This window comes from Anabrus simplex, chromosome 1 (assembly GCF_040414725.1).
Source record: "Anabrus simplex isolate iqAnaSimp1 chromosome 1, ASM4041472v1, whole genome shotgun sequence".
Classification (NCBI taxonomy): Eukaryota; Metazoa; Arthropoda; class Insecta; order Orthoptera; family Tettigoniidae; genus Anabrus; species Anabrus simplex.
Genome location: NC_090265.1, coordinates 1,597,548,796 through 1,597,573,275, shown reverse-complemented (window position 1 = coordinate 1,597,573,275; position 24,480 = coordinate 1,597,548,796). Strand labels below are relative to the sequence as shown.

At 37.9% G+C, this 24,480-nt stretch overlaps 2 protein-coding genes across 4 annotated transcripts in view; one reads left to right on the top strand and one right to left on the bottom strand.

Moving 5' to 3' along the window:
• The window catches only part of LOC136858579 (folylpolyglutamate synthase, mitochondrial), a 204,350-nt gene extending 184,973 nt beyond the window's left edge, over nt 1-19,377 (top strand). For all 3 annotated transcript variants that reach the window (XM_067138241.2, XM_067138238.2, XM_067138240.2), the window contains exon 10: nt 13,368-19,377. In XM_067138241.2, coding sequence (XP_066994342.2) covers nt 13,368-13,489 — 122 coding nt within the window. In that variant the 3' untranslated portion in view covers nt 13,490-19,377. The remainder of the gene's footprint in view (nt 1-13,367) is intronic.
• Pbgs (Porphobilinogen synthase) overlaps nt 19,365-24,480 on the bottom strand; it is a 146,366-nt gene continuing 141,250 nt past the window's right edge. The window contains exon 8 of the mRNA XM_067138233.2: nt 19,365-22,175. Coding sequence (XP_066994334.1) covers nt 22,105-22,175 — 71 coding nt within the window. The 3' untranslated portion in view covers nt 19,365-22,104. The remainder of the gene's footprint in view (nt 22,176-24,480) is intronic.

The following is a 24,480-nucleotide window of genomic DNA, read 5'->3' as shown; positions in this document are numbered from 1 at the left end:
AAATATCACGGACAAATGCATGCCAACGTCAAGTAACTTTTGTCAAGCAATTGGAATGTTTTTCCTTCATATTTTTTAACCTAAGCTTTATATTTTGACTTATATCTTTTTACCATATATTAGCAGTTATTTGACCTATACTTCAAACTTTGACTACGGCTTTAAGCCATCAACTGTCATTTATAGTCACATGACGCCTTCATTTTTAAATGTACTGCTTATGAATCTACCAGTTTTTATGTATCAATTGATTGTATTATATATTCTCATTGAACTGATTTCATATGCCTTCCACTATGTATTAGACATTTATTAATGACTACGGCTTTAAGCCGTACAATCATACGACGTCCTAATCAACAAAGAACTACATATGTGTTTATTATTTTATTAGATCTTTAGTTATTTCATTGAACATTTTATATGTACAGTACTACCTATGAATCCACTAGTTTTTAGTATCATTTGAATGTAATGTATATTCTCATAGAACTGATATTTTATGCCTTCCACTATGTATTAGACATCTATTAATGACTACGGCTTCAAGCCACCTTCTTTTACTATAGTACAATCAAACAAGTCCTATTCAACAAAGAACTACATATGTTTTTATCATTATATTAGATTTTTAGTTACTTCATGAACATGTTTATAACAAACGTAAATCTTACCTCTCTTATAATCATCAAACACATTTTTGAATATCTTTAACCAGATGCCTGGTAAAATAATAAGGTTTTTGATAATGACTGAAGATGCCTCACAGTAGGAGGCGAAACATGTCTCATCTGAATAATGTTTTAAAGTAAATGCCAACATCTTGTAATGTATTGAATAGGTGGAAATAAACAAAAGATATTATCCTCTATACAGTTTATGAAACTTTCAGTACGGACGAAAAATGATTTTCATCACTTGTAACATACCACTTAGTCGAGCAGCTCTTCTTCTTTCTCTCAATTCTCCCCAACCCAAACATTGCAACATTTTTGTAACGCTACTCTTTTGTCGGAAATCACCCAGAACAAATCGAGCTGCTTTTCTTTGGATTTTTTCCAGTTCTTGAATCAGGTAATCCTGGTGAGGGTCCCATACACTGGAACCATACTCTAGTTGGGGTCTTACCAGAGACTTATATGCCCTCTCCTTTACATCCTTATTACAACCCCTAAACACCCTCATAACCATGTGCAGAGATCTGTACCCTTTATTTACAATCCCATTTATGTGATTACCCCAATGAAGATCTTTCCTTATATTAACACCTAGATACTTACAATGATCCCCAAAAGGAACTTTCACCCCATCAACGCAGTAATTAAAAGTGAGAAGACTTTTCCTATTTGTGAAACTCACAACCTGACTTTTAACCCCGTTTATCAACATACCATTGCCTGCTGTCCATCTCACAACAATCCCAGTTCTTCTACATCCATTTCTTCTTAGCCCTCTATTGCTCCCTCTTACCGCACTGAACTGTCATTTTCTTCATTCTGTTATGCGTTCCTTTTCATGTTCCCGTCTCTCTATATACGATTTGATTTAACACTTGTTTGTTCCTTTCCAATACTTAAATTATTCTGTTGGGATCCTTTCCTCCTATTATGTTTGTCTTTTCTTGTCTTCCTAATGTTTTACCACATGTATTTATCTTCATCATATGTTACTTTCCTTTTCCTGTAATTATCCAGCTTCTTATCCTGCATCAAGACTGAAGATCTTTCAAGATGGTCCCATTAACGAGTGTTGAAGCCCACCCTCCTGATGAAGCTCGCAAGTAGAAATGAGCTTGTCGGGGGGAGAGATGGATAAAAAGAACTGGGATTGATGATGAGAAAGCCTATCTATTTGAAGACGGCAACGGAATAGCCTGTTTTCATGTCTGTCCTTGTCCCCTCTTTCTTGCTCCCTCTACCCTCACTGACCTGCCACTGTGTTCGGCCTGTTGCGTGTTTCTTCTCATATTCTTGTCCCTCTCTATACAATTTGATTTCACTTGTTTGTTCCTTTCCAATACTTACTTAATCTTAACTAAAACTTAATATTCTTATAGCCAATCAGTACTACGGTATTTAATTTTTATTTTTAATCACAAGCAGGGTGTTGATCTGCATTACTATCGGGCACAAGCACACTTCATGACAGTTTTTTCAGTCAAAGCACATTCTTTTTGCAGAAATTGAAAAAAAAAGTATAAAATACAGTAGTCCATTATAGCAAAAAATTTATCATGCAAGAAATTTCCTCACTGTAGCACACTTAAATCGATATGAAACGGCAATCGGTTTGTTCAAAACTTATGTTTCCATACTGCGGCTTACCCATTAGTTACGTATTTTATTTTTCTAGTTCTGATACCATGTGAACATGCATGATTTTTTTCATTCTTAAAAACTATAGTACTGTAGTATAATTTCAGAAGCTTCTGTGGCAAAAGTTTCAGTTTTCTTACTCAAACAGCGGTACCTAATCTGTTACTGTATCATAAAAACATATTTCAAGCCCCAATAGAACAATGATAACCTTTTCACTATAAATTTACTTGGGAATAGCCTTTCTGAAATTTAACCAGATGCAAGAATACATATACTAATCTCTGAAGCATACTGCTGTATCTTGAGAAGTATTACATTCTTAATCAATTCCATTGCCTAAGATAGTATTAAAATTAAGGGATCATTTACTTCAGCCTTTATGTCTAGCGAGTTAACTTGAATATTTGTTTACACCAGTTGACTTCAGCAGTGCCTTTGAATGTTGACGATAGTGCTTGCTATACTACGGCCCATGAGAGTTGGAGTCTGACGTTTAGTGCTGACAGCGTGAAAAACTTAACAAACACTGCTCGAAAATGGTCAGTTTCCATGGCAATGATTCCAGTCATGCTACATTTTAAGGATGCTATCGCTACATGGCTCTGCTTCTTCTCAGCCGCTTTTGTGATATTCGGGCGGTACTATTGCGAATGTATCTTCGAACACCATATTTATTAACATTCAATTGTTTGATATATGTACCAACACACATATTTACAAGAAAAAGTAAACATTTCCCAAACATACCGGCCACCAAAAGGCACTGGCCTTTTAAAAAGGGAAGAAGAAAGATAATTCATTCAGGAATAAACACATAACACAGATAGTCAGGGAGTTCATAAAGGTATAAATCACATCACTGTGTAACTCGAAACTTTTAGTATTCTTTCTCATTCTGAGGCAAAACACACAACTTCTTGATGGTTCGTTTTAAGATACCGGAGTGGCGACCCGTACGAGGTTGTCTTCACCAGGATGAACCGACTCTATTATGCCCATTCGCCATTGCAGAGGTGGTAGGTTGTCATCTTTGATGAACACAAGATCTCCAATTCGAAGGTTAGGATGTTTCTCAATCCACTTGTGGCGCTGCTGCAGAGTGTTAATATATTCCCTGTGCCATTGTTTCCAGAAGTCCTGGGTCATCTTTTGAAGATGTTGCCATCTGGAAAGTCTGTTTATGGAACAGTGAACAAGGTCATGATCAAGAAGTACAGTAATTTGTTCCCCAATTAGGAAATGAGATGGGGTTAAACAAGATAAGTCTGTAGGATCATCGCTGAGTCTTATTAGAGGACGAGAATTCAGGCAGGCCTCTATTTGGGAAGAAAGGGTAGTTAATTCTTTGAAGGTAAGCACCGTGCTACCCATAGTTCTTCGCAGATGGTACTTGAAAGATTTCACCATGGACTCCCAAACTCCGCCGAAATGTGGTGCTGATGGAGGGATGGAATGCCAGGCGATCCCCTTTGTAGTTGCAGCTTCGACAATATTTCTGTTTTGATCAGAATCTTGGAGACATTCTTGCAGTTCTTTCAGCTCCTTTGCAGCACCAACGAAGTTAGTGCCATTGTTGCTATAAATATTTGATGGACATCCTCTGCGTGACGTGAAACGTCGCAGTGCGGCCATGAATGCATCCGTTGTAAGGTCTGAGACAACTTCCAAATGTACAGCTCTTGTGGCAAGGCAAGTGAAGATGGCGACGTAGGCCTTGCCCGTTCGTTTGCTTCGCAGTGTTCCAATTCTTATAAGAAATGGACCAGCATAGTCTACCCCCATGTTCAGGAATGGTCTTGTAGGGGTGATTCTTTCTTTGGGAAGATTTCCCATCTTCTGTTGATTTGTTGTTAATTTTAATTTGTAGCATGGCAAGAATGAATGAATGCATCCTTTAACGACTTGTCGAATTCTTGGAATCCAATATCTCCCACGTAATTATGATATCAGGAGTTGGGGTCCAGCGTGGGGTAATCTTTGATGTTCACTTAAAATAATAAGTTTCATGAGGTGATGCTTGGGAGGTAATATAAGTAGATGTTTAGCTTCGTAAGAGATGGATGATGCATTGTACAGTCTTCCACCAACACGAAGATAGCCATGTTGGTCCAGAGTCGGGCTTAAATTCCTAATTTTGCTAGCTGAGTGAATGTTCTTTCCTTGCTCGAGGCAACGAATTTCTTCATGATAGGATACTGCTTGAACAATCTTGATACATACATTGAGGGCATTACTTATTTCTTGAGGCCTTAATGGGGACATGTCGCGTTCATCAGGGTTTCTCCTGCAGTTTGAAGCAAATCTGAGGCAATAGCTAATCGTCCTGAGTAGTCGGTGTAACGAAGAGAATGTGTTTAGAAATGAGTCATTATGTTGCACAATAACAAGTGAAGTTAATATTATTTTGTCTGGTATCTCGTTAGGGTCGGAGATAGTTTCTCGTTTCGGCGAAGCTGAGGGATCTAAGCATAGCCAGGCTGGACCGTGCCACCATAGCACGTTGTTCTTCATGTCTGTTGGTTCAATGCCTCGTGAGACGAGATCTGCTGGGTTATCCTCTGATTTAACATACCAGTGATTCGAGGGAGCAATTTCTTGAATTTCTGCAACCCTATTTGCTACGAACGTCTTCCATTTAGTGGGGCAGGCATTTAACCATGCTAGTACAATTGTCGAGTCAGTCCAAAGCTGTATCTTAGTGAATGGCAGTTGTAGAGAGGCAAGTGTTTTCTTCAGGAGATGGGAGAGCAGTAAGGCACCACACAATTCTAGTTGGGGAATTGAGACTTGCTTTAAAGGTGCGACTCTAGATTTTGCGCATAACAATCTGATAAGAACGTCACCTTTGTTGTTCACAGACCTCACGTAAATACAGGCGCCATAAGCATGATGTGAAGCATCACAGAAACCATGGATGTCTATGGACTTGATTTTCCCTTCAGCGAGAACACACCTTGGGACCTTGATGCTATTAAGTGTGGGGATCTGATCATATAATTTCAACCACATATCAAGTAAGTTTACAAGGGTCATCCCATCCTGATCTTTCCTGCCAGAGACGTTGCATGAAAACCTTGAAGCTGATTACTACAGGGCTTATAAATCCAAGTGGGTCGAAGATTGAGGATATCGTTGAGATCACCATTCTCTTTGTGAACGTTGTATCACCCATTAATTCTTGAAAATTTGCGTTACAGTTTATTTGAAACTTGTCCATGGATGGATGCCAAGTCAACCCTAAGGTCTTTACCATGTCACTAACGTTTCTCAGTTAACGAGTGCTTAGATTCTCGTAAGCTTTCTGGGATGGAGTTCAGTAATTCAGGGCTATTGGAACACCATTTTCGCAAAGGAAACCCTGCACGACTGAGAAGCTGTTGGAACTCGATTTGCAGCTCCAGGGCTTCTTCTAAGGTATCTGCTCCAGAAAGACAAGTCATCAACATAGAAGTCACGCTTGAGAATTGCGGCCGCTCTCGGGAATTCGGACGCTTCTTCAAGTGCTAATTGCTGGATACATCTTGTGGACAGAAACGATGCTGCAGATGTGCCGTATGTGACAGTGTTAAGAGCATAAGATTTTAGATTATCTTGAGGATGTTCTTTCCACAGGATGCACTGTAAGTGTCGATGTTTAGGATGAACCATTATCTGGCGGTATATCTTTTCAATATCAGCGGTGAAAGCAATGTTGTGAGTGCGGAATCTCATAACTATTGAGCAAAGATCTTCTTGAATTGTAGGTCCTACCATTAAGATATCGTTTAAGGCAGTGCCGTTGTCAGTCCTTGCTGATCCATCAAATACGACTCTTGTTTTAGTAGTGCTGCTAGAATGCTTGATAACAGCGTGATGAGGCATATAATATCTTTCTCCTTCAACGGGTTCTGACTTAGATGAAAACGTCGGCTGGCAGTCTGCATTGAATTTCCAAGTTTGAACTCTCCCTTAAGGGGTAGCTCTATGATGAATCTCCCAGTTTCATCTCTTCTTGTGGTGTCCTTGAAATGGGCTTCACATTCCTTCTCTTCAGGTGAGTGTGTAACATGATTCACTTCCTCGAGGCTCCAGAACTTCTGAATTTTTATTTCTGAGTTGAGGTCAGACCTGATAAAGAACGACTTGGTTGGTGTCTCCTCTTCCCTTTCTTGATTGAGTTGTGAATATCCTCTGCTGAGAATCCATCCTAGCTGTGTGTTCTGTAGGCATGGGTACCCTTGTCGGCTTTTTCTTCCGGGTTTCAGGAGCTGTAAGAAAAACTGTGCGCCAATCAGTAAAGTGGTAGCCTGAGGGATGTGAAAGTCAGGATCAATGAGAGTGATGTCTTGTGGAATGTTCCAGTTCTTGCAATTGATATGTGAGACAGGTATATTGCCAGTTATTCTGTGAAGGACAATACATTCCATGTTGAAGTGATGATCGTTGATTATTGAGTGAACCTCAATGTTCACTGCTGTGTTTGCTTGGGATGTGAGTTCACCAAAAGCTTGCAGTGTTATGGCGCTGGTCTCTTTCTTTTTCAGTCTCAGTTGTTGCACCTTGTGTTTAGATATAAAGTTACTCTGCGAACCATTGTCGAGTATGGCACGAACTAAATGGAATCTTCCCTGACCGTCCTTGATCCTTACTAAAGCCGTACTCAGAAGTATCTGATTCTTGGATGTGCTTCTTAGACAATGATAAGATGATTGTTGTGGATTGTTGTTTTGATTTGCAGGAGATGATATATGGCCAGTCTCATGATGTAACAATGTGTGGTGATATTTGTTACATAATCTAGATGATGTTTTTGATGTACATGCCTTCCAAGTGTGGGAATTGCTGCATAGATTTTTATCCTTTACTACTCTGAACCTTTCATCACAATCTAATTGAAGAAAATCTGGGCACCTATAAAGCTGATGTTCATCTGAACAGATGCAACATTGTCTTGACGTTGTAATGTATGGCTGTCGAGCTGCGATTTTTGACCTTGAACTTGTCTTATGGTTTTGCGATAGATTGGGAGAGGGGTTGGAGGAACAAAGTTGCAATGTCTGACAATGTCTCTCCAAGAACTTAACAAGTTCTTTAAACTCTACAGCTTTGAGCTGAGAATGTTTATTTTCAAATTCTAGTCTCAATTTTTTATCCATTCGCGATAGTAAGAGGTCGTTTAGGAGAAAATCTAGAATGCTTATCTTAGTATCTAGTGCGTTCAGCGCATCAGTGCTACCTCGGAATTTATTTACGAGTTGCTGTATCTCTGTTTCGGTTGAACAATGTTTACCCGGTGATTCTAGGATCTGTTTAATATATTCAGCAGCTATTAATTTTGGTGAGTGATACCTGCTTACGAGAAGGTCATAAGCTATGAACTTCTGTTTCCGTATTGAATTGAGATTAACGATAAGATATCTATTAGGTTCAACCTTTTCAATACTAATTAGGTACGTGTTTATGTTACAAATACCTTTTATTCAACTTTGGGACCGGTTTCGACCTATATAATGTCATCATCAGCCATAAAAAGATCACAATAGATAAGCAAGGACACAATCTGTAACTGACTATTCACACGTGTCATAACAGAATAATTAAATCTGGCGCAGTGACACACTGAAGTAAACATAAAGTGTCTCATTATTCAAGGAATAAAAGAAGGTTCTTCGATATGTAGTCATTGTGCATCCGTTCAATAGAAGGCTCCGATAGGCTTCCAAAACAAAGAGTCATTTGAAACACACACACATGATATGCGTCAACCAGAGTGTTGAGAACATATTTGAGTCACTTGTAATTTATACCTGATAAAAATTTAATACTGATGAATATGAAATCAGTCAGTGGTAAAATACATTAGTCTTGTGGGAAGGAGATATAAAATGTGGTAGGTCTGGACGGGAGGAAGATGGGGGAAGAAAAAGATCTTGTTAGGGGATTAGTAGGTTTAAGGTGGGTCTTGTGAACAATGTGGTGGGGGATTGTAACATGATAGGGTACTGTGAATTGCAGTAAATATTGACCTCTTATTCGGAAGATTAAAATACTTAAATACTTTAATTAAAAAATCAAATAGAATATTAGTTTTTTCTGAGACTTCGTTCAGATTCGAATTGGAGTTAAAGAACTGGTCTAAGTGAATGAAGCAATTGTCTGCGACGTCAAGAATAGGGCCTTTGTCCATATTCATGAGCACCTCTATATCTTGTTGTATATTGCTGAAGCTATGCTTTGAATCTTGAATGTGCTGGCCAACTGCCGAGTATCTATTATATTTTGTAGCATTAACATGTTCCATGTATCTGATTTTGAAGTTCCTCCCTGTTTGACCAATGTACAAGGATTGATAGTTTTGACATTGGAATCTGTAGGCACCTGATTTTTGATAAATGTTAGTCTTGTTAATTGAGCTGGCATTATATAAGATATCCATATTTCTATTGTTAGTTCGATATGCAATTTTGGTGTTGTGTTTCTTCAGAATATTTGTAACTACGTTGAATTGTGATCTTTTTATGGCTGATGATGACATTATATATGTCAAAACTGGTCCCAAAGTTGAATAAAAGGTATTTGTAACACAAACATGTACCTAATTAGTATTGAAAAGGTTGAACCTAATAGATATCGTTAAGGTCATAAGCTACAGTAAAATTGGAGTCTGAAATGCCAATATTCCTAATAGCATCCTTGGCTTCTCCTTTAAGCGAGGATAACATATAATGAAACTTTTCAACATTTGACAGATCATTGTTATTAACAATCAGGTTCTGAAAGGTGTCCCTGAAGTGAAGCCAAGTTGTTAATGTACCGTCAAATGTAGGGAGCTTGATTTCTGGCAATTTTATTTGCCTTCCTACAGCATTGGTTGAAAGAGAACGTACTTCGTCAGATAAATGTGAATAAGATGTACAATATTATAGGGAAGGATCCATCTTTCAATACTCCGTAGTAAGTTGAACTAAAAAGTAGTTACAACCTGTTTATTGGGACTGGTTTCAACACATTTCAAGTGTCATCATCAGCCAATTAGCGAAGAACTTAAAACAACTAATACATTGAACACAGGCAAAAAATTAACATTGTATCATATCGTAGCAATTCAGTTAATGTTCAAGCTTAGCTTCCAGAAGATCGCTATTATTTTCGAATTCCTGGTAGTAATCGATATGTGAATCGATATTTTCTTCATCATTTAGCTCGAGTTCAGTTTGAAATCTTCCTTAACAGAAAGTAGCCTATTCAGTTTTACTTCGATTAAAGTTGTGTCTGCCGTATCAAGTTCGGAGATCACAAAGCTTTGTATGCGTGTTAAACCGGCTTTAAGAACGGATCTTTTCTTCATTAGAACTCTTTTTGTATTAGGATCCATGTTGCATTTGTAGAGATTAATACTTACGAATGACTGGTGTTGTCTTTACATATCAATTCCGTTTAATTTCTGCCTTCAAAATCATGTGGCAGGAATGTAACCGTGTTAGAATTTTCGTGCCATGGATATTAGTTCTCATATGTCACAGTAGATGACGCTACTTGTCATTATAACGATGTGCAATCCATTGTTTTGTACAGGTCGTTTATTCTCTTTGGTACAGGTTAGTTTGTAAACACTACGGTAGATGTCATAATCGAAATGTCCAAGGCAATGCATTGAAAACACACAAAAATCAACATGTTTCACAAAATTGATGCAGTAAGTAATAGTATGTCACTAGATTATATCCTTTGATACCTTGTAAATACCAAAACTTGCCAGGTTCATGGAGTTTGCCGTTGAAATCCATATTCAGGCCGGAGGAGCAATGTTGGGAATGTATCTTCAAACACCATATTTATTAACATTCAACTGTTTGATATATGTACCAACACACATATTTACAAGAAAAAGTAAAAATTTCCCAAACAGGTTCTATGTTAGTTTTATTGCTTTATGTGTTTGTTTTCTGAATATTCACTTTTGTTGTTCGTTTATTTATTTCGTTTTGTTAATCAGTGGTTAGTTTACAACTTATCTTGTTGTATTCTTGAAGTGTACCGTTGACAATCGGTGTTAAATAATACAAATAGTGGATAGTGTTCTATTTTGTATTGTAACATTATTTCCTTATGACCGGCTGATGGATATTGTTACCGTGTTTTTGTGGTAGTTATGCGTGAAAGAAGGTGCGGGCGTGAACGGGTCTCAAAATACGGAATCAAAGTTAATGTAAAATTTAACAAGGTTATATTTTCTTTTCAAAAACAAAGAAATAACAAGCATGGCAGGTACAAAGTAGCAAGTCCAAGGGTAGTTACAATATTTACAGGGTTTGGGCTTCGAGCCCTGAAAACACAATGCTCAGTTTTACCTCCAAACACAAGTTTCAACAGAGGGGCAGAAAACCCCATTCATGCCTAGGAGCCCTTGCTCCAAATTACACTGAAAAGCCTCCTCGAGGCATACAACACTCAATTTTCAAAAGAGCCCCTCGCTCTCAAATTTAAGCCTCTCCCAGGCCACACCAAACTCCACCTTCAAGTTGTCCTCACTGGACATAGACACAGGGGTAAAATACCCAACCTACTGAGGTCTATTAAATGAAAAGGGGCAATTACATGACCTCTAAAATAACAATTTGAGAGGAGGCGATCTTGCACTCCTAATACACTTGTTTTTAAAACCTAATCTGGCTCTAGGCCACTAATGCAAGGGCTAATCCCATACTACAGAGGTGACTTTAGAAAAGAGCAGTTGGTTTTACATTAACGAAGAATAGGTTGAGAAAATAAGTTCACCTCAAAACAATGTGAGTGGGAGCTCGAGAGGGTTAGCACTCTCTATCCCAATATGCCGCTTAAAAGAGAATAGATGAAAAGATTGGTTACATTTTAGGAAAAGGTTACATGGTGGAAACGCTTCGAACCCGCTCCGAGAGTTAAACTGCCAACCTAGCAAGAAAAGAAGTTATTAAGAGGCCATTACCTGGTGTTGAACAGCTGGAGAAGAAAGAGGCGCTTCCCGCCCCCTGCTATGTACTTTACACACTGAAAGATGGAACAGAAGTGGCCCGGAGACCCAAAAATCAGCAGTTTATATCCTCTCGCAGAAGTTTCGAGGCGTTAGGGGAATGAAAACACCCTCCCGCAAATTCTTTATTGGCTAGGGTACAGAAACATATCCAAGTTGGGGGAAGATACATCGGATTGGTCGGAAATAACTCAAAGAAATTCGGGATTGGATAAATCTAAAACAAGGGGAAAAAGAGGGGTATACAGCCAACTTAAACAATAACAGAAAGAAATTTAGCAAAGAACAAACATTTGAAATAAAAATTTCTCCAACAAAATAGTTCTTTGACTCCGCACTAGGTTGCACTATTGGTGATCTTCAGTAGTGTCCTCTAGAAGAGAAAGTTCACACTTCTTACTTCAAGCGAAACAAAAACACATCGAAAATGACACAGTTCAAAAACTCAAAGTTTTCCAAGTGGTGACATCTTCAGAGAAAGTAGAGAATTAGTAGCGTAGATAAAGTTCAGACTTCCTCCAACAGAGGAGTTTCAACAGGCGCACATTTTAAATTAGCGGAGTGGAGGTGTACCGCCCGGTACAGACATACAATATGCTTTGGTTGCAATTTTTTTATATGTTGTGCATTTTTGATGTACGTGATTATCAGCAGTTCATGATATTGTTATTGACAATGAGATCTCATATTACCGAGCTCGATAGCTGTAGTCGCTTAGGTGCGGCCAGTATCCAGTAATCGGGAGATAGTGGGTTCGAGTCCCACTGTCGGCAGCCTTGAAGATGGTTTTTTGTGGTTTCCCATTTTCACAACAGGCAAATGCCGGGGCTGTACCATAATTAAGGCCACGGCTGCTTCCTTCCAACTCCTAGGCATTTCCTATCCCATCATCGCATAAGACCTATCTGTGTCAGTGCGACGTAAAGCAAATAGCAGAGAGATCTCATATTTATCAGCACTTATGTGTTTTGTCTTAAATGCTGAAATTATTAGCATGAGTTTTTTTTTTTTTTTTTTGCTAGGGGCTTTACGTTGCACCAACACAGATAGGTTTTATGGCAATGATGGGATAGGAAAGGCCTAGGAGTTGGAAAGCCGTGGCCTTAATTAAGGTACAGCCCCAGCATTTGCCTGGTGTGAAAATGGGAAACCACGGAAAACCATCTTCAGGGCTGCCGACAGTGGGATTTGAACCCACTATCTCCCGGATGCAAGCTCACAGCCGCACACCTCTAACTGCACGGCCAACTCACCCGGTAGCACGAGTTTATGAATGGGTCAAAGTTTATTGAATTCCATTAGGCCTATATGTATTATTTAACACTCAGCTTGTATTAAAGGATGATATATTGCAGGCAGAGGTAACTATGGCAATGCAGTGCACCTCATAGTTATTGCTTTCACCGCTCAAATGTCAGACTCCAATTCTCATGGGCCCAAGTTTAGCGTAAGTAGCGAGAAACCAATACTGAAGATGATTGATTGCATTCAATATAATCACAGGAGTGCATAAATATCGTTAAATGGGGAAAATATCACTAGTAGTAATGGATGAATCAATGAAATGATTCTCATTGTAACCCAAGTACGTAACGCAGTTTAATGATATAAAGGTTGATTCCCATAGGGAACCTGAAATATTTGCAGTTTTAATTAAAACAAATTTGAGGGTACGTAAAAAACAAAAAACAAAAAACAAACCAACACCTGTCGTTACAAGAAAGTTCTCACTATAGCATTGATTCTCATGTAAGGTTTCCCTCAATTTGTGATACAAATGAATGATTCAAAAAGAAATTAAATGATTTATTGTGCTTGTACTCCTAATGAAATCTATTAGTGTGATGTGTTGGTGATGTCTTATAGAGATTAACAGTAATTTTCCAACAGAGATGTTCAATAAATTTCCAGCTTCTTTGAAATTATTTGAAAAAAGACTAAGTAAATAGCAGATAGGGAATCTGCTACCTGGGAGACAGTCTTAAATGTATTTCAGTGGTGGCTGATGCTTTAACTGTGTTCTAATATTGTGGTTTTTTTTTGTTTTTTTTTTTGTTTAGGTTCACTGCATCTGGTGGGCTCTGTGTTGAGTGTTCTGGATCCGGAACTTAACATGGAAACTCATCAGATTTCTGCTGTTGTGAAGACATCTCAGTGTAATGATGCTGTGGGTGTATCTTAACTGTGGTACAGTTATTTGAAGATTTGTTGTTAACTCTTGTTCATTCCACGATACATTGTTAATATCTTCATGAAAGAAAAGCAGAGTAGGATGACTACGTACTGTAGCTAGAGGGTTACACAGGAGGCAAAGAGACATGAAAGCAATGTTGAAAGATATTTGAGGCTATGCTAAGCTACATTTATATTAATGTTTACACCATTGTTGAGAATTTTGACATGGGTTGTGTTCCATTGAATGACTTTGAAGTTAAGATCCTCGACAATAATCAGTCATCATCAACTTTAAATGTGGATTAATCAGTCTTTCCTTTGTTTTTCTGCCTACACAACCAAACAGAACATGCCATAAGCGTTTCAGCTTTTTATCATTTTTGCATACAGCTTCTTATAAAAGTTCAAAATGTTTTATTCTTCTTCTTCATTTCGAATCACCCATCTTTGGGGTACAGCAGCACTTCTTAGATGCTTATGCTCTTTTCTTTTCCCAATAGTTCTTTATTCTAACTGATCTCCTCCTCCTCTGATATCTGAAACGGTTTTCTGGTGTTGTTCTTAACTTGGACCCTCTTAGTTTTGTCTTTGGTCAGGACCCTCTTAGTTTTGTCTTTGGTCACGGTTTTGGCTGTACCATTCTTTAACATGAGTTCGGTAATCTTATTCATTAATTACATACATACATACATACATACATACATACATACATACATTATCATTATAGACTGTTATGCCTTTCAGCGTTCAGTCTGCAAGCCTCTGAGAATTTACTAAACGTCGCCACAATCCTTGATTTGCAACTAGTGTTGTGGCCTCATTTAGTTCTATACCTCTTATCTTTAAATCGTTAGAAACCGAGTCAAACCATCGTCGTCTTGGTCTCCCTCTACTTCTCTTACCCTCCATAACAGAGTCCATTATTCTCCTAGGTAACCTATCCTCCTCCATTCGCCTCACATGACCCCACCACCGAAGCCGGTTTATGAGTACAGCTTCATCCATCGAGTTCATTCCTAAATTAGCCTTTATCTCCTCATTCTGAGTACCCTCCTGCCATTGTTCCCACCTGTTTGTACCAACAATCATTCTTGCTACTTTCATGTCTGTTACTTCTAACTTATGAATAAGATATCCTGAGTCCACCCAGCTTTCGCTCCCGTAAAGCAAAGTTGGTCTGAAAACAGAAAAAAAAAAAAAAAAAAAAAAATCTTATTAATGAAGTGAACACTTTCACTTCATTAATAAGATTTTTTTTTTTACTATTTGCTTTACATCGCACCAACACAGATAGGTCTTATGGTGACAATGGGATAGGAAAGGGCCAGGAGTGGGAAGGAATTGGTCGTGGCCTTAAGGTACAGCCTCGACACTTGCCTGGGTGAAAATGGGAAACCACAGAAAACCATCTTCAGGGCTGCCAGCAGTGGGGGGGTCAAACCCACTATCTTCCGAATGAAAACTCACAGCTACGTGCAATATGATGTTTAATGTGGTATTTATGAAATCTCACATTTTTTATAAATGATGTACAATTTGTCATTGAGATGAAATTTATGGTTTTGATGTCATATCCTGTGGAAGAACATCGACGAGACTGAAAGAAAAGGAAACCCTGTGGTGGATTGAGAAGGTGAGAGAAGTAGTGGAAGAAAGCTTGATAATAAAAGGAAATCAGTAAGAGAAGAAAAATAGGGAAGAATTTACACAAAAGATGGAAACTGATGGAGCTGGCAGTAAAAGGATGCTGCCTGGAATTATACGAAGTAATAATAATAATAAAGAGTCAGTTTATACAAAGCCGATGAAAGGAGTATTTTGATAAGTTGTTAAATGTCAGAAATTGTGCAGAGATGACAGCAGTAATATGGTGTGATGATTCAAAAGTAGAAGATGGTATAAAAATGTTAGCCGTGCACGTAGAGGCGCGCGGCTGTGAGCTTGCATCCGGGAGATAGTAGGTTCGAATCCCACTATCGACAGCCCTGAAAATGGTTTTCCGTGGTTTCCCATTTTCACACCAGGCAAATACCTTAATTAAGGCCACGGCTGCTTCCTTCCAACTCCTAGGCCTTTCCTATCCCATCGTCGCCATAAGACCTATCTGTGTCGGTGCGACGTAAAGCCCCTAGCAAAAAAAAAAAAAAAAATTAGAGGTGCAATTAGCAGTCTGTAATAATGAAAATGAGGTAATCACAAGGGATGGATGAACTTAAGTGTGAAGGGATACACGGTATTGCTTCAAAACCTGGAGAAGGAAGTTATTGACAGTATTGAATCTCAATGATAGGGGATTTCAGTTGCCCGAGCGTCATTTTCATTGATCATGTAACTAAGCCTGTAAGTACAAAGAAAAAATGTTTTATTGGCAGTATAAATGATACATTAGTTTTGCTCAGTATAAGTTTTTAAATGTTGTCAATGTACTTTTTATTTGGAAGAATTTTTAAAGAATCTACTCACAAAGTGCTTGATTTTTGCCAAACTAAGTAATCTTATTGGTGAACTATGTCATGTTAATTCAAGAGTGGACAGTAGAGATTTCTTCTGATGACGCAGAACACAGTTCTCTGCGAAATGCAATTTCACCTTATTTTCTTGACATGGCATAAGCCCAAAAGCCTATACAGTATCATGTCTATAAGTACGGGCCGTGAAAGCATCAATAGCAACATTCAAAAATATTGTTTAAAACCTTTTGAAATTTGGTAAGACTTTTAGGTCTGTTCTTTCTCCACTGGTATAAACCTGCTGGTTACACCACATTTTGTACAACTTTGCCTCATTTATCACAGAAATGTTTCCACAGATTAGTCTGTATCATTTATTATTTTGTAGCTGAACATGCCAAAGGTTTCTCCATGGTAAGGATTGGAGTAGTAGTAGTAGTAGTAGTAGTAGTAGTAGTAGTTTAATCTTGACCTATGCCAATTACCCAGAGTGTGCTTTCTTTTCCCAGAATTTTGTAAACATCAAGTAAATGCTGGGATAATACCTTACTTAAACTGGGTCACTTTACGTAATTATGTGCTTATTGTAACTAGAGTTTTTTTTTTTTTTTTTTTTTTTGGGGTGGCAAATCCTGTGTAGAATTTTCATCAACATCTACTAGAGTGGAGTGAAATGAAGAATCTATCACCTTCCACAATGAAATTATTTCATTAGGGTTGAATTTCCTATAACGAGAACTTTCTGCTAGTGATGGCAATGCTCTCGCTCAAAACTGATGTCACAGATGTTAGGACTTTTGCGAGAATCTCGAGATTGATTATCCTGTACTGTGAGCTGTCCCAGTAACTACAAGTGTAAATTTGATAGTATATCATCAGCAGTTCTCATATGGGAACGCGTGTACCGATAAATTTTATTAAAAGCCTGGGAAAGTACTGCGTTTTCAACTGTGAGCCCCTTAATACCATTAACGAAAGTGAAAATGGAATGTCAGTATCTTAAATTGTGGACATCTTAGCTGAATAACCCTGTATAATTTGTGAATAACTATATATAGGATGTACACGTAATTGGATACCAGAGGCGTGCATTATTCGAACTTGAGACGGGGAAAGATGTGCTTTGCTACATATGCAACCACCATTACAACATGAGTGGAACGTGTAATCTAAAATCCCCGAGTATGCTCCAATTCTTTCGAGAGGGGTGATGGGCATCGCTCTCGAGAACGATTCTCCTATGCTGGAAGCTGTGTGATGTCCCAGTAACTATGAGTGTAAGCTTGATAGTATATCACCAGTTCGCGTGTGGAAACGTGTGTGCCAATACATTTTGTCAAAAGTCTAGGAAAGCACTACATGTTTAACTATGAGCTCCTTAATACCATTAATGAAAGTGAAAACAGAATGTCAGTATCTTTAAACTGTTCACGACTAATTTCAGGTGGACTTCTTAGGTGAATAACCCGTGTAATTTGTTAATAACTGTATATAGGATGTACACCTACCTGGATAGCTTCTTGTGATGCAGACAGAGCTGGAGGTGTTCTGTGACGATTCCTCTTCAGCGATGGTATGTGTTTTTAAGTGCCGGATCATCATAGAAGTATTTCTGCCGACGTATTTTACTTCTTTTGAACAAACAACACAGCGAACTGTGCTATGTGACATCTCTTCAAAATAACTGACATCCACGACTTACATTGAGTTTCGGACATCGTCTTCAAGTTGCCGCATACAACTAGACACAATTACACATTGCACCGCCATGTACCGAAGTACCTAATTATGACATAAATACTCTATAACGTTGTAAGGAGTTATTTCCTTCGTCACCAAAATATCGGTAAACACAAGCAGTGATCGTATGATATTGAATGTGGGGTCTGATAACGATGTACATCAACCTGAATGTAGTATAGAAATATTTAAAATAGTTATATTTGAATCAGCTTTGTCAATATACTGGTGACCTCTGATGAAGGGAATGGTTGAATTCCTGAAACATGTTTGGTTGAATAAATAATTTTCTTCCATTAATAAGTGTATTGACAAGGCTGATTCAAATAAACAATTTTAAATATTTCTATACTACATTCAAACTAGTCAATATGGATCATACAATCATTTTAACCTATCATGGTTAAGATTATCAACAGTACACCAACCTGTAGAAAGAATTGGAACAAACTCAAGCATTATAGATTACATTTGTGCGTAATGGTGGTTGCATATGCAGCAAGGCATATCTTGCCTCGTCTTGAGTTCGAATATGCACGCCTGTAATATCCAGGTAGGTGCACCTACAGCAGCTGTCAGTTTCTGTACTTAGCCTATTAATTCGTGTACTTGCCGCTGCATGTAATGCAGAACGTGTATCCTTTAAAATTATATTATACTGCGTCAAAATAGACCTCGGTAGAAATGAACGCCCTAGTCGCTTGTTGACACCTATTTACAGAATGGATAAGGCGCGTGGTTTGCTATTTGCATACTCGGTACAAACAACATTCAGCTCCGTCTACCTGTAAGCCTATGACACGCTGCATGGCACACAATGCGGGGACAACGCTCTCGAGATCTCTCGAAATTTCTCGCAAAAAATAGTGCCTATGCTAGTCTTGAGAAACCTCGAGACCTCGTCTCAGAATATTGAGACAGGTGTATCGGAAAAACACTGCACACAACCTAATTTTACAATATGCTACACATTTATCTCTTTGGAGAATTTTGTTGCCAGGTTTTGGTGTAATTTTCAGTTGTAATAATAATAATATGGCCCGAACTACTATACGCAGGCATTTAAATTTGACGACATTTAGGCTGCCTGCGCGTCTATTTTGGCAGAGTAAATTATATATCTTTTGTGCAATCTATTGACCGAGTTTTAATCAATTCTGTTAATGTGTCACCAGATATATTTTCACGTCGACATTCTAGTACATGGAGTGTTGACTAGACTTTCTTCCGCCCTCCAAAAATCCGACTACCTCTCCCGGGTTTGGAGCCGTGATCTTGGGATTCAGACACCGATGCTACCCCTGATCCACAGAGGGAGCTAATTAATTAGAATTATATAAATGACAATTAAATCTGATGTATATGTTAAAGATATGATGATGCTATGAAAGGCGAGGGTTCTTTCGTATTAGAGTTTGTGATTTCATTGCCATCAGCTGCAGTACTATACCAGTATATTCCTGAAAAAACAATGAAAGTTACAAACTGTATAAAAATAAAAAAAAATCAATGATTTCTACTGATTTCTTCATATAGAACCATTTGTAGGAATCTTATCTTCTATTCTATGTATTATTCCATAATGTAAATATGATACTGTTTAGCTCCAAGTCTAGTGCAGAGGATTTTTAAGGATTCATGTATATTTTTCTACTTGTTATTTTTTAAGATGTTTACAAATGAAAAAATGAATATTATAAGAGAACTTCCTTTATTTAACCTTTTGTCCCCATTACTACACCATAAAATATAAATAAGTACTTGCCTGATATGTAGCATATCCAAGAGGAACAATTTTACTTCAACATATTAGGCTTTATACAAACTAAGGAAATTGCAGAAGATATAGCTGAAAAAATTTGTTAAAATCTCCACCAATGAAAGAGAGAATAGGACAACAGATATGTCACTGCTGCTCCTGTTTATATAATTTGGTATGATTTATTTTTGGACCTTAGCTAGGAATTTTTCCTTACCTTTTCCAGTATGAATGTTGGAGTTCACATTCTTTTGAGCAATTGAATGGATGCACGCAAAAATGGGCTAACCATCAAATTTGTTAAAATTGAGTTAGATGCTGCTACCTATTGTTAGTGAAGTGAACTACCATCAGGGAGTTACCTATAAAGAAATACAAGGCTTCGAAGTTCTTGGGGTATCTAAATCATCTTGACAGAATTGCAAAATCAGGCTAACTAGACAAGAAAAGCTTGGATGAAGACTATTGTTGAAAAATGAAGAGCATTTTGTGTTCCATTCACTTCCGTAGCAGAGCATGTTTACTCACGCTCGACGAGAGGACTGAGGAGCTGCAAAGTTCGGAGATCCGAGGTTTGAATCCCTGTACTGATAACAGCTATCTTGAGTGTGGTTTCTCTGCATTATCTCCAGGCAAATGCCAGGATAGAACCTTATTTCAAGTCCCCCGGCACTTACCCCATGATGACAACCAGCTATCATTTGAGGAACATTTCTTCAACGGGCTTGGATTGTGATTACCCCACTCAAGTGACGCTTTACCCAGCGGACGGAGGTGATTCTAGTGGGAGCATTAAAAAAAATTGCAATGACCTAAATAAAAATTCACTGTTACAACAGTTTAGATCAGATTATTCTCAAGCGTTTACAGTAAAGACTCAAAAGAATGTATTTTACGTTCTATTTTGTATGTTTTTACCTTATAGTCTACTAATGGAGAAGAGACCTTCCATATTTTAAACGGAATGGAAGTGACATTCCTATATTTGCATTGGTGGTTTCACAATGCAACGAAAACCAGGCAGTTGACTCGGAAACTCTGAGCAGAAGAACTGGAAACAAAAGTTCAATGATTCATTTAGCACAAATCACTGGTTAATGGGATGATTAGTTGATGAGAAAAAGTGTGCATACTTCAGCATGTTTATCGTCGTTCATTACTTGATCGTACACGCCATGCGCTCTCATTCCTCATGTTATGTGTCCGCTCTCACTTTACTCAGTTCAGTCTGGTGTAGTGCTGTTATCGTCATTTATTCAAGCTTAATTACTTCTTCACTTTCATTCAAACTGCTCTGTGCCATGCTTCAACAACAGGCAATATTGTATTTCACAGTGACAGCAAGTCGTAAGAGGTTTCAAGGCGTTGAAAGAATTATAGGAATCCTCACCAGATGATGTCAACATACATATCAGTGGAAATATGGTGTTTTATACTGTCAATCTACATAAGGAAACGTCCTGTAGTGAAACATATATCCAGCAGAAATGTAAGACTATTTGCTCTCAAGCAGTTCAAACTCTACAAAAAAAAAAAAAAAATAACAACAAAAAAAAAAAAAAAGGGATCTGATGTGGGCTGATACATACATAGGAGGGAGGCAGAGAGAGATCTTCAGCTTCAAAGATAAACCATTTACATCTCTACAACTTCAAAACTTTACAGGCTAGAACAAAATTAAATTACGCATACAGGGGTCTATACCCCTCATATTGTGATTATCAATAAAATGGTTAAAGTCATATACCAATACTAAAAGTAAACCTACTTATTTCAGATGAAAAACAATATGTTAATTTTGAAAAATGAAAACCTACAACCTGTTTTCTAGTCACTGACCAGGTCAGGGATGTAATGAATGAAGCATATATAAGCTGTTAGTACGATGGGGTCGGCACTCCCAAAATGATATATTAATGACTGATAAATGCTATGAAATGAGAATGGAGAGTGTTGCTGGAATGAAAGATGGAAAACCGGAGTAAAACCTGTCCCACCTCCGCTTTGTCCAGCACAAATCTCACATGGAGTGACCGGGATTTGAACCACGGTATCCAGTGGTGAGAGGCCGACGCGCTGCGGTCTGAGCCACGGAGGCTCGTAATATGTTAATTTTATCCTCCAAAAAATTATTTTTTTCTTCAGTGAGAAAGTATCTTTTTCTCCAATTTAAGAAAATGGTGGTTAGCCTGTTTTTGTGTGCATCCATTCAAGTCTACTACTACACTGAGTGAACTCTTGCAAATAACATGATACATTAAAAAAAAAAAAAATGTCCAGATCAAGATTAGTTCCAAGAAAACCAAGCATTTCGACGGGATATTAGGAAAGTTTCCCTGTATATTCAAATTACTTCTGTAATAGGTTTGAGAATGCAATTCCACTAATTTGTGATGAAATTTCAGGCCTTCGTTTCAGAGTACAAAATACAGAGTGTTGTGAGCAAGAATTAGAAAATTTCAGAGCCCATAACTGCAACAGATATAGGAGGGATCATAATAATTTTAATACTATACTGGCTACCAAAGTGCTGAACATATTAGCCTCTAATAGGCTAAATCCATTAAGAATGCAAAAATATATAAACACCATATCTATTATAAAAGTAAATTAAAATGTCATTTCTAATTAATAAATACACATTTCTAGAATGTCTAGTAGATCTCTTTGTGCTTATAATTTGCTTTTAGTTTGTAACCAATCTAATATTAAAGGTGTAAAGTATGTGATGATGCAATCGGCACCTGAAATGAAATGAGACATAATATGTTATTAGGATAGAAACACAACTCAACAACACCACACTAGATATATATTTTAATTTCTCTACAGAGAGAGACTGACTCCACAAGTAACAAGATAACAGTGCTCAAACAGGATATCGCCATGTGGTGTCATAGGACTCTTCTATGTGAAAGAAAACAGACACCAAATGCTGTTTGGGAAGAAATGCATCTTGGATAGAACTCTCCAGGCATACCAAGTGGTCAGTGGTTCAGCGAGCGGCTCGAAAACCACATTGGTACTTGGACATAAGTCCTTCTCCAGACACCACACATACTTAGGATTTTTGTCAGGCTGGAGGACAGGAGTGACTATGCCCTCTCACCACTGAGAAGGAAACTCACCCTCTATCCAGATTCGGTTGAACACACGAAGGGGATATAACAGACTATCCTCACTAAGGTGTTTCAACATCTGGTTATGGACATTGTCTGGTCCAGGAGACGTGTCCTTGCAAAGCGCCAAGGCCATGTTAAAGACTGCAAGAAGATAGTATTAACCAGAGAAGCAAATGATATAAAATTGATAAAGCAAATCCATATAATGTATATATCACAAGGTTAAATTGGTACATTGTTCTAGAACTTGCACTTATGGTTTGCCGTTAACAAACTTATCCATAATAATCTTTAAAAAACCTCTTAAATATAAAGCGCTTATATATTACGTAATCTTATTGAAAATAAGTGTAAGTTCTAGAACAGTGTTACCAATTTAACCTTGTACGAATATTTATAGCTGAAGATGTTCAAAATATGAACGAAACATGTCCTATCTTTTAACAATTAAGGAATAAAATAAGGATGAGATCCTAATTTTTATATATTGCTTTTAATGTATTGAATAGGTGGAAATCAAAGTTTTATTGTTCTCCTTTTTGATAGGAATTGTGCCGGCTGACGAAGCCCATCACACTCCCATGAGGCAATGAATAATGAATGGCTGATGAAATGAGTTTTATATTGGAGAGTGTTGCTGGGATGAAATATAACAGGGAAAACCGAAGTACCCGGACAAAAACCTGTCCCGCCTCCTCTTTGTCCAGCACAAATCTCACATGGAGTGACTGGGATTTGAACCATGGAACCCAGCGGTGAGAGGCTGGAGTGCCGCCGCCTGAGCCATGGAGGCTTGTTGAATGCTTCTATAAGCGTAAAATGTACTAGTTATGAGCATAAGTCGGGAGCTCTTCTTTCAAGTCATTGATAACACAGCCACGTTTCTATATAACCTGGGGCTGCGTCAACACTGACTCTCAGCTGTAAAATAGGTGGGAAAGTACGTACGGTACATGCGGACAGGATGAGTGTGTGTTCGAGAGGCAGGCTTGTTTGTGTAATTGTGAATATTTAGCATGTCTAACTCAAGAGTACGAAATTTCGACAACGAATCCAAAATGGATATTCTTATGGAAGACACAAGTTCTGAAAATGAGGATGAGGATAACAATTACACACCAAGTAAACATGATGATTCTGGTGCTTCAGGGAAGTAAATGTAAATAATGAGCTAATTTCAAATTAGTGTGAAGTGTAACGAAGTTTTATAGCGCTTCCTGTAGTGGGTTCTGTAATACTGTTTTATACCACTTCCTAAAAATGTGGGTGTTTCCTGTGTACCTGCAGCAACCCGTCGTCAAACAACGAACGGTGGGAAAGCAAATTACTGGTAGTAAACAAGGATACTGGTGCCAATTGACCAATTATTGACCAATTAGTTTAGAATCTGTATTAGTGTGTTTCCTGTAGATGTGTTCACAATATTAGACAGATTTCAAAATATTAACCAGACTGGCATCCATAGCTGTGTCAGATTTTTTTCATTTGTAAAACTTATTATCTTCATAAATTTATATTTAAAAATTGCTGCAATATTATGATAATTAAAACTCATTTTTGTGTAGATGAAAGTGTGATCTTTTTAAATATTCCAAAAATTGTTATAACCACGGCTTACCCTACCACTGAAAAAATGTCAAAGCCGTTAAAAATCCTGCAATTTTTGGAGGGCAGTCAATTCAAATATGGCCGTCTACAATGTGTTACAGACAGCTAGTGATGTGAACTTCAGCCACTCAGCATGTTTAAGAATCCATCAAGGAGAAACCCTCGACGGATTTCTGTTTCAACAAAGAAAGAACACTGAGAAAATGGTCTCTATCACAGAGATCATCGTCCATATTCCACCGAAACAGCAGAACCAATGTTTGGCTGTACAGACTAATGTCTATGCAAGACTATGTGCCATAATGTACACTGAAATGAG